Genomic DNA, 10,489 nt, shown 5'->3' on the forward strand with positions numbered 1-10,489 from the left:
TTTTAAGGTTTTCAAGTTTTAATTTTGTTAATCACTTATATGAAAAGTGCAGTGATAATATATAACAATTATGAATTGATAAGTATATTAAATATAAATATTTTTATTTAACTCTAATATTTTTTTAAACTATTTTTATATTATCAATAATATCTATATATTTTTACAAATCTAATTATACTAATATTACATATTATATATATTTTATCTTTAATATTATTATTCTTATTTCATAATAATTTTTTATGTTATTAAATTTTAATAAAATAAAAATTTTTTCTAAAAAAATTTATTCAAACAAAATAATTACAAATACTAATATTTTAACATCATTATTTAAATGACTTTCCTTTCAAATTTCTTCAAGATTCTTTGTGGAAACACTCTTAAAATTTTGGCCATTTGTATGAAATAAATGGTTGGGCGTTAAGGAAAAAAAAAGGTTGGACTTGAAATAAAAAAAGCGTCATTATTTGGACCAGATTTTTGAGCCAAATAAAAAAAAAAAAAAAACATATATACCAAAACAGAAAAACGGAATAGCCAAAAAGAACCTTGTTTCGATTTCCAGGAGTTCTTCAGCTTAGAAAAAAAAAAAAAAAAGGTTTGTCTATTGGTTTGAAGGGCTAATCCAACCGTCTGAGATTTGAAAATTTTCGCTAATTGGATTCCTGCTGTGGGAATAGATAAAGATTAGAGAGTGATGACGGAGGTTGCGACGGAGACATTGACGGCGGCGACGACGTCAACGAAGGAACTGGGTCCCGAAGAAGAGAGGGTTTTAATCAGAGACATTGCTATCGCCGCTGAAGCTAACACCAAAGAAGGCGATTTCTTTTTTCTCATCACTCAAAAGTTAATATCCACTTTTCCCCTCTATTTTCTTTCTGTAATCCATGTTTTTAGCTATTGCTACTCTTTTTTAACTCTCTCTCACTTTCTTTTAAATTTTCTTCAAATAGATGGTGGCAACACTGGATTGATTATGTGAACCAGGAGCAGCAGCCGAGCAACAACAGCAACAACGAAGGAAGCACTTCTTTGTCAGGGGATTCACCCGCTTTGAGCATTTTAAAAAGGCCTTCGGGAATCGATAATTCTGATTTGATATCCGATGGGCTGTCAGAGGACTCCAACCCCGACTCCAGTGTTGAGATTCGTGATACTTTATTAGAGGGCCGTGACTATGTTTTACTCCCTCAGCAAGTTTGGAACCAACTTTATTCATGGTTAGTTAGTTTGTTAAATATGGTTTCTCTGAAATATTTTGTGTTTCTGTTAAGGATTATGGAAAATTATTTGCATAGAAAAACTTATAAGCAAGTTTCGAATCGACAAAATCTAATAACCCGATGTTGAATTCCTTGTTAACAATTAAATGTTGCCGTGCCAAGTATTTAGACCGGCTTGTGGAGTTTTTAAACTCACTTGTTGGTTGGAAGATGATAATCTTTTTGTTAATTTATATCAATGGTGAGCTACTCGTGTTAAGTGGACTTGTGTTAAGTATATAAAGTATAAACCTGTTTGTGGAGTTCGTAAGCTCAACTGCTGCTTTATAAGGTAATGATCCTTGCTGAATTCTTATCAGCTTCGGCACTAAGCTAATCAAGTTTCTCTATGATGGATGCCCTAGTTCTAGCTTCTATTACGAAGAAGGTTTGTTATGCAGTGATTGTGCCCATAGTTTGTTGTTATAGTTACTAAAGACAGCCTTGAAAGTTTCATCTTGAGGAGTGATTGTAGCCATAATTTTCTGAAAAAATCATTCTTAGAGGCCGAAATATTGTATTTTCCTTTGTACATTTTTATCACAAGTTTACCTTCGTAATTTTAAGAAATATTTGAAGTTGACATCATTTTTAGAGTTTCAATATATTTTTGGAGGTTTGAACCTATGACCTTAGTCTCATAACCAAGGTTAAAGTTTATATATTCATATATTGTACAATAGTATATATTACCATGTCTACTTATTTTTTTTAATTTATATTTGTACATTTACATATTTATTAGTATGATTGTGTGTCATGCATACATCAGGTCCAGCATACATGTTTTTAGGGAATGGAAGTGTAAGATTCACTATTGATGTCAACAGAGCAGAAACTTTTCCTGAAACCCCTGATGAATTGTATGTTTTATGAGCATTTGCTAGTTTGAATAGGTCTTTTTTTTTCTTTTTTATAAGGGGAAAGGATTAAGTGGATAGATGTAACCCACCAAAACCCTCTCAACATCTATTCTTTCCATTCTTCTGAATTTGGAGAATTTGGATGAGACAAGAATGATCTCTCATTAAAACTTTTTGATTGCATACACTAATTGCGCCCTTATGTATGTATATGTCACTTATGGAGGACATAATTGTAGAAATAGATCATAAATTATCCTTTCCTTGGTAGCCCTTCATCAAACAAGGTCTATACAATGTATATATCCTTTTTCTTTGCATCTTATGTTTGAATAATTGAAACAAGAAGAGCCTTATTGCCTTGTCAACCCCCTCTTCCCACCCCAATTTGTCTCTTTCTGTTCTCTTCACTTCCTAGTTTATATGGTGTTTGTGGTGGGAACTGATCTCTTTACCATTCTTATGGACCATTTTAGTTGGCTTCATTGTATTGATAATGATTTGCTCTATTGCTATTAAATTTGTGCGTGTGTTCCTTTTGATTTTGTTCTTTCAAATTTATCTATTATTGTCTCGCAAGCTATTGCTATTTTTTTTTTTAAATTATGAAAGTTACACTGTACATTTGCTGATGTATTGAGGAATCATTTAATCTCTTTTGCGTTCAGGTATGGTGGTGGTCCGACATTGTCTCGAAAAGTAATTAATTCAGGTCTTTCTCAGACAGAGTTTGCTGTAGAGGTTTATCCATTGCGTCTGCAACTTCTTGCGACACCAAAAGGTGATCGCTCTACTATAAGAATAAGTAAAAAGGTATAATTTGAAACTTAGTTATGAGACATCGTTTATTTTATCTCTACTGCTGCTCTCATTGCACTTATTTAGAATAATTAGTTTCTGAAGATTTAATTATTTTGGACAGGAAACCATTGGTGAGCTTCACCGGCGAGCATGTGAGATTTTTTATCTCGACTTAGAACAAGTAATTTGCAGATGCAAGATTATTTCCTTTTCTGTTTTTGTTTCCCTCAAATTGTTTTTCCTTTTCAAGTTCTTTAGTGTTTTTGTTTTCTTATTTTTTCAGGTTTCTATTTGGGATTATTATGGTCATCGGAAGCATGCTTTGATGAATGACATGGATAAAACACTTGATGATGCCAACATACAGATGGATCAGGATGTGGGTCCTTTTTGCTGCAACACTTACTTATCATTTTATTTTACGACTATTGTGTCTGTTATAAAGAAACCAGTTAAACATCTGAAATTGGATTCTGCATTTGATGCTTCTGCCCTATGTACAATATAAAACGGATGAATTTTGAGAAAAAAAATTTCATACATTTTATTAATATGTAATTTAATGTCTAAAATTAAGGTTTCTATCAACTAAGCTAAAAATAGAAATCATTTGAAAATTAGTACTTCTCCTGCATATTACCATGCTTTAGTGACACATTCTATTATTTCTGCATCTGTGTAACAAGCAGTCTTTTGTCATCTGTTGCCATTTGCTATATTGTGTCGTATTGTGTCTTTGGAAGCTTCAATCCCATTTTCTCTGCTGTGAAGTTTAGGCCTTAACACTGCAGTCAATGCGTGCTAGGAGCATAATCTGAACGCCAAAATCTTATCCTTGTCTTTATGACCGATATTATGTTTGGATGGTTATGTTGGTCAAAGTTTATGAATATGTACATGCAGATAGTTGAGAATTCTTAGATGCTTCATTAGGAAGCCATTGAGGGGGAAAAAGTTTATTCCATTTATGGGTTATATTCAATCATCTTTCTTGGGTTATGTAGTCCCTTCTTTGTCACAGGAGCAGTGGCTGTTCAATCTCCAGAGTATTTTATTTGATTGCCAAAAGCATTGAGTAAGAATTAATTTATCTATTGTTGTTGTTGGATAGATGGAATGGAACAAAAATAAGGATGTTTTAGATGCCATGGTGGTACACCTTTTGTAGCTGCATTGAACCTAGAACCATAGACCACCATTATCCATGTCTGCAGTATATGGAGTTTAAAATTGCTTAGAAATGTTCAATGATTGCCATCGATGTACCTTTAATATCATGGGTTTGCGATATGTCTTGTGTTGCTGTGGTGTTGTGTCCAGCCAAAAATGGATAGCCTTCTTTTGTAGCTGTGTTGAACCTAGAACCATAGACCACTATTATCCTTGTCTGCAGTATATGGAGTTTAAAATTGCTTAGAAATGTTCAATTATTTTCATCGATTTACCTTTAGTATCATGGGTTTGCAATATTTGTCTTTTGCTGCTGTGGTGTTGTGTACAGCCAAAAAATGGATGGCCTCCTTGACATGTTTTCTTGGTGACCACTGTGTGCTATTTATTATCCATTTCTCATATATCAGGCATATTCACATTCCACCCTTTTGGTTTCATCCAAGTCTTTTTGGCATAGCTGTCTCAATGATGTACAGAATTATGGGTTTAGTAATTTATTTATTATAACAATCATTGCCTTTTAACTTGACTGGTAAAGACATTTTCATATCTTTCCATCCATGCACAAATAATATGTATGCTCAGACTTCTTTGGACACATCCAAGTAAGCACATACATATTGGATAGAGTACAGAAATGGATACGTATTTGAGGATGGTTCTTGGTTTAGGATTAATTATTAACCTTTTCATGTTCTAACCTATCATTTTCTTGCCATCAATATAAACAGATTCTAGTGGAGGTCCTTAACAATGTTAATGGTACTGCACTAAATGGCGGTATAAGTTTTCCAGACAATGGATTTGCAGATAAGGGAGCTACTTCTGTACTTCTAGAGCCTTCTAAGTCAAGCTTATCAATTGCAGGAGGTCTGTCTGCAAACAAGATTGCATCAAGAGGTTATAGTGCAGAGCAATTGCAAAATCAGACATTGAGTTATCCTGGTAAAGAGTTGGATAACAATTATGGGAACAGTGGTGTTATTACTAGGGGGGCTTCTGGTGGTTTGACTGGGCTGCTGAATCTTGGGAATACTTGCTTCATGAATAGTGCAATACAGTGCCTTGTTCATACACCAGAGTTTGCTAAATACTTCCGGGAAGACTATCATCAGGAGATAAATTGGCAAAATCCTTTGGGCATGGTTGTAAGTTTCTAACCCCCAAAAATAGATGTGGAATGAGTAATCCTTTTCATAGGATCACTTCCTTGCAGAACTTTAAAACTCCCTTGAATGCTGGAATTTGGAAACTGAAACAATTGTGTTTTAATTTTTTCAAATCAGTTTTGGTTGACTTAGCACGATGTTGATTAAGTAGATGTTTTGTTGTTAGAATTGGATAATGCTCTTTCTCTTTTATTTTCTCTGCTTCCTTTCTTGCCTTTGAGTATTTTTGTGTATTATTAGTTTTACTGGTGCTTGATGCAGTATTAGTACGTGATCTTCACCTCATTAATTTGTGATTTCATCTTGGCATTTACTGCTGCTGCTAAACTTCTAAGTTTCTTGTTTCTCCTATCTTATCTGTTGTCCTCGAAGCAATTCCATTTATCTGTAACTGCATTTGATATTAGGAAAACATTTTGAAGCATTCTCCATTTGGCTGGTTCAACTTTAATCCTATGGCAAAGTTCTTCTGACCTTTCCATCTGCAAGGATGGTCTACGATACTGGCTGACCAGTTATATAGTGCCTGAACTTCGGCCATTAGTAATTTTTGTTCTTTGATTTGCTCTAACTTTTACTACTTTCACATTGTAAGATTGTATGAATGGATGTTCATAATCATATCTGTTTATTCAGATTCTATGCTCTGCTTATTTGGATAGAATGCAGATAGTACAAAAGCCTAATAAAGGTTAAAGGTGTTTTGCACATTTGGGATTTAAACTAATTGGGCACTACGGAAAATAATATATTGTTCTTTAGGAAAGGTTTCAAATAACTGAACCCTTTTACTTGATCTGTTATTGGTCAGTGAGCATTATAGGATATTGGTTGTGTTTTGAGAGCCCGTCTGTCTTGGCTTTCTACATCCTAGGGTTTTTATTTTTAATATTTGCGATGTTTATATCATTTGGTAATAAGTATAAGCACGCATATAGAAATTTTGTGTTTGTTCTTTTCCTCGAATGAGAATCTATAGATCTTATGTAAGTTCCTATATCAAGTGTTTTGAAGTTTCCATATTTGTGGTTGAGGTATTCAGGGAACAAAGGGTGTTCAATATTATATTTTGTAAGTGAATGTTAGAAATTGTGGTTAGTCAATTACTGACTTCAGCTGGCAATATATATATATATATATATATATATATATATATATATATATTGACCCCATAGTGTTCCAGAGTGTTCATGTTTGGAATGTTAACATGATCTAAAGTTGCTTTTTGTTTTGGTGTGCTCTTCTTAAGATTCATTGATTGTAAAGGTTTTTGACTCATCAAAGTTGATCAGCGGTGTTCACTTTTTGGTGGTTTTATCTGATGGTGATTTTTACATCTTTGATTGATGTCAATCAAGTTGGATTTCAGACTGTTGAATTAAATACAGAATTTAGTGTTGCTACTAAAGTTGAAATTGTAGGAACTAATTGATTTTAGTTCCCTAAATCATTGTGATATTTAGGGTATGTTTGGATGGGTTGTGCAGTGCAATGGGGGAGGGGGTGTGCTACCCGCTGCACTGCACCCCCAGTTAGCCTGCCTTTTTCACTGGACCCTCAGTGTATTATGAAGTTATGTGTAGTCTATTGGACTTGTGTCCATGAACTGCTAGAGGCTTGTTGGTAGCTACTGCATGCATGACTCACCTTTAGAGAAAAGCATCTGCTGTATGTAACTCAGAGAAGCATGTTAAGCAAATTGTAAAAGGTGTATGCATCAACCAATATTTAAAGTATATATTTTCACTTTCAAAAAAACTGCTAGCATTTAATCAAAACTTAACTTCTCAAAATAATGGTGTGTTGAACACTTTAAAAACAACAAAATGTTTTCATCCTTGTTTATTACTTGTATGGATGAGGCAGAGAACATGCTTATGAAAATAACTAATTGGTGTCATACATTTCTGTCAACCTGTTTACATGTAATCATCTACACAATTTCTCAATGGTCTGTGGATACTATAGTTAAATGCACAGCTAATCTTAGCAGAGCTGTACGCACGTTATAAGATTGTGTTATGAGCATGTAGAGCCATGTGCATTGTCTAGATCACTTGAAGTTTCTGAGTATGACACTCAAATCCATAACCTAGCTATAGCTCATAATTGGTGGTGTATAGCTGGGATATTTGGGTAATAATCATAGATTGCTATACTATACCCAATCTTTTAACAATGCTAACATGTTTCTGATGGGTACTGTGTTTGTACAAAATTGTATCCAATTCAGTCAAAGGCATTAGGCACAGCTTGTGTATAAAGGATTCTTTCTCAAGTGAAGCAAGGCTCTAATTTCTAAAATGAAAAAAAAAAAAAGAAATTAATTCATGTAAACATACAGACACACTTGCACATACAAGCTTAGGGTGTTTGTGCAATATCTAAGTTTTATATCTAAAAAGCTTAAAATAAATGCCCAATGAGTTTTCCATTATGTTATGTATGATCAGGGTTATCCTAAACTAAAAGTCATTATTGTTCTCTAGCTCTAGCTTTCATTCAACTTCTATATCCTCTATATGGATAATCTTTCATGTCTTTCTCTTTGTAGTTTGATTGTGACGTTCGAGAAAATGCTCTTAGTTTGCTACTGAGGGGTGCCTTTTCCTTTTTCAAAAGGGTGCTCCCTGGAATCTAGGGCTTGCACCTCTATAAGGATTGTGGCACTTTTACTGATTATATTGAGCTGACCATGCTTGCTTCCATGTGGTTCATTGCAAAGTGGTTACTTCGGGTTGATAATGATCACTTTGTGCTGAAATGAACAAATTGTTTATGCTCACTATTATGTCAACTCCCTCCAGGCAAATGTCCTACCTTTTTATTATGCATCTCTTAATTACATACCATAGCAAATATCATTTAGTCAGAATGGTGGAAAATAGGTGCATTAACATTTTGCTGATATGTTTCAACTTTGTTGTTACTGGACTATTTGTTGTTGAAATCTCATGCTATTTTTCCTTGAAGAGTTTAGCTTGTTTTATAACTAATATGTTAATTGACTTCTAAACTAATTGGTTCTTGTGTAGGGTGAGCTTGCTCTAGCATTTGGTGAGTTGCTGAGAAAACTGTGGGCACCTGGGCGAACACCAGTTGCCCCTCGGCCCTTTAAAGCAAAGCTTGCCCGCTTTGCACCACAATTCAGTGGATACAATCAGCATGACTCTCAGGTTTGTGTTTGACATTAAGATCTTGCTAAATCCACACTTTGCATATAGTTCTACTAGCTTATCAGTTTAACAATTTTTCAGGAGCTTTTAGCATTTCTGCTTGATGGTCTTCATGAAGATCTGAATCGAGTCAAACACAAACCTTATATAAACTCTAGGGATGCTGATGGCCGTCCAGATGAAGAAGTCGCTGATGAGTATTGGGCTAATCATATTGCTCGTAATGATTCGATAATTGTTGATGTGTGCCAGGTAAGTAATATGTCTTATACATTTTAATGTTGAGATGCCAAATAATTGTGGTGGTGTCTTGCATCTTCATAATAAATCTCATAACTTGGATGATTAACTGGGGATTTATGTCATAATCAATCTACTTCCTTGAAGAGGATGTATGATGATGCAAGATGCAATTCGTGTTGATATTTTGAACTTTTCTTTTAATCTCTTCGTTGAGAATGTTTGGTTGTAAAGTTTTTTGATGCACTTAACTTTGTCTGATACTGAGCACTGCTCAGTTTCAAAAATAATTTACGGGAATTGGGAGATTCTCCCAAAAACTGCCCAACTTGCTTCCAAATGAGAATTTTAAAAAGAAACATGTGATATTGAGCCTTGTTATTTCCCTTAAATTTTAGAAGAAGAATTTTTTTTTAGTGGATGCAGGAGTTAAAAGACCTTCCAATCCCCTCCCAAACAACACAAAAAGGGGGGGGGGGGGGGGGGCAGAAATTCTTATTTTTATGTCTATGGTTTTTCAAAAATCTTGAAGTTTGGTGCTCACAACAAGGCTTTGCAATTCGTAAGCTTTGGAGAAATGGAATACCTTCTAGAATTGCCTTTTCTTGAATGCTTTATTATCTGTACTTTTCATGCTAGTTTACGAAATTGGGTGTCTACCTTTTTTTTTTTTGTTTTTTTCCTTTATCAAAATATGAAGTAGACATTTTATATAGTTCATAACCTCATGTTATAGTATATATTTTGCATAAATATAATGACCAAAGTACTGGTGACAGGTAGCTCTGAATCTTTTAGAAGTCCAGAGGAATTGAATATCAAAGGTTGCATTTATTGGAAGTGTACAGATTTCAAATCTATCCTTGCAACTTGTACATACATTTTGAATAGGAAAATATACTTGAGTTGATGCGGGATAGCTGGGTGGTTAGGGTATTGAGATATGTTTTTAGGGTTACTTGAGGGCAAAGCAGGTGGAGAATTACCTGAATTATTAGGTTTTATGGTAGGTTTGAATCTGAGTGCTGAATTCTGGGATTTTGATAGTCAATTAGAGTGCCTTTTGATGTTTCATTTGTAAGAGTGATTTCATTTCCAATGAGGATTTCAAAATTTTGAAATGCAATTACCTTGTTTGACTAAAAAAATGGGAGAAATCTTAAAATAGACAGGATTTGAAGTGGGTGTTTTAAAGGTCTAAAATACACAATTGAAGTTTGACGGCCTTTTGACATCAAATTCACAAATGCTTCATTCTTCATGCTACACAATAAAGAATTATGGGATTTTGACCAAAAGGAAAGGATTATGAGAGAGAAACTCACTCATTGCTAGGTTCTAAAATCCCAACTAGATTTTAGCTCACCAATCTCCTCTCATAAGTGATTCTGTCTGCTTTGCTCTCTATCAACTTAACAACACCCAATTTATCCATTTCTGTTTCTCTCCATCTTTTACTGTAAATCTGCTTCCTGTCTTTCTCATGCCTTGCTTTCCTACTGTACCCATCAACATCTACTCTAACTTTCCTTTTCTTACAGATTTGCATCTTGTGGAAACTGAATGTATATTGAAAAAACTGCTTATCTACAATTATACAGGAATCTTAGGTTTATATACAACTAACTAGGGGTTAAACTAGGAAACTAAATCTTCCTTAATTCTAGGGATACAAATACTTAATTCTAGAGATACAAATATAAATATACAGATTACAAGATTACAACCAGCTGTAAATAAGTGTTTTCCCACACTCCCCCTCAAGTTGGTGAATAGGTGTTTTCCATTCCCAGCTT

At 34.1% G+C, this 10,489-nt stretch overlaps 1 protein-coding gene across 2 annotated transcripts in view; it reads left to right on the plus strand.

Moving 5' to 3' along the window:
- Positions 1-342: 342 nt before the first annotated feature.
- Positions 343-10,489, plus strand: part of UBP5 (ubiquitin-specific protease 5) — a 19,385-nt gene continuing 9,238 nt past the window's right edge. Inside the window, exons 1-9 of one of the 2 annotated variants that reach the window (XM_022909889.2) lie at positions 440-855; positions 963-1,229; positions 2,803-2,947; positions 3,057-3,116; positions 3,219-3,314; positions 4,840-4,888; positions 4,976-5,256; positions 8,313-8,453; positions 8,535-8,705. In XM_022909889.2, the coding sequence (XP_022765624.1) occupies positions 704-855; positions 963-1,229; positions 2,803-2,947; positions 3,057-3,116; positions 3,219-3,314; positions 4,840-4,888; positions 4,976-5,256; positions 8,313-8,453; positions 8,535-8,705 (1,362 nt within the window). In that variant the 5' untranslated portion in view covers positions 440-703. Of the gene's footprint in view, positions 856-962; positions 1,230-2,802; positions 2,948-3,056; positions 3,117-3,218; positions 3,315-4,839; positions 5,257-8,312; positions 8,454-8,534; positions 8,706-10,489 lie in introns of both variants that reach the window. The other variant, XM_022909888.2, reaches the window with a different exon arrangement.

This window comes from Durio zibethinus, chromosome 19 (assembly GCF_047325235.1).
Source record: "Durio zibethinus cultivar Kanyao isolate XHJ-2024 chromosome 19, ASM4732523v1, whole genome shotgun sequence".
Taxonomy (NCBI): domain Eukaryota; kingdom Viridiplantae; phylum Streptophyta; class Magnoliopsida; order Malvales; family Malvaceae; genus Durio; species Durio zibethinus.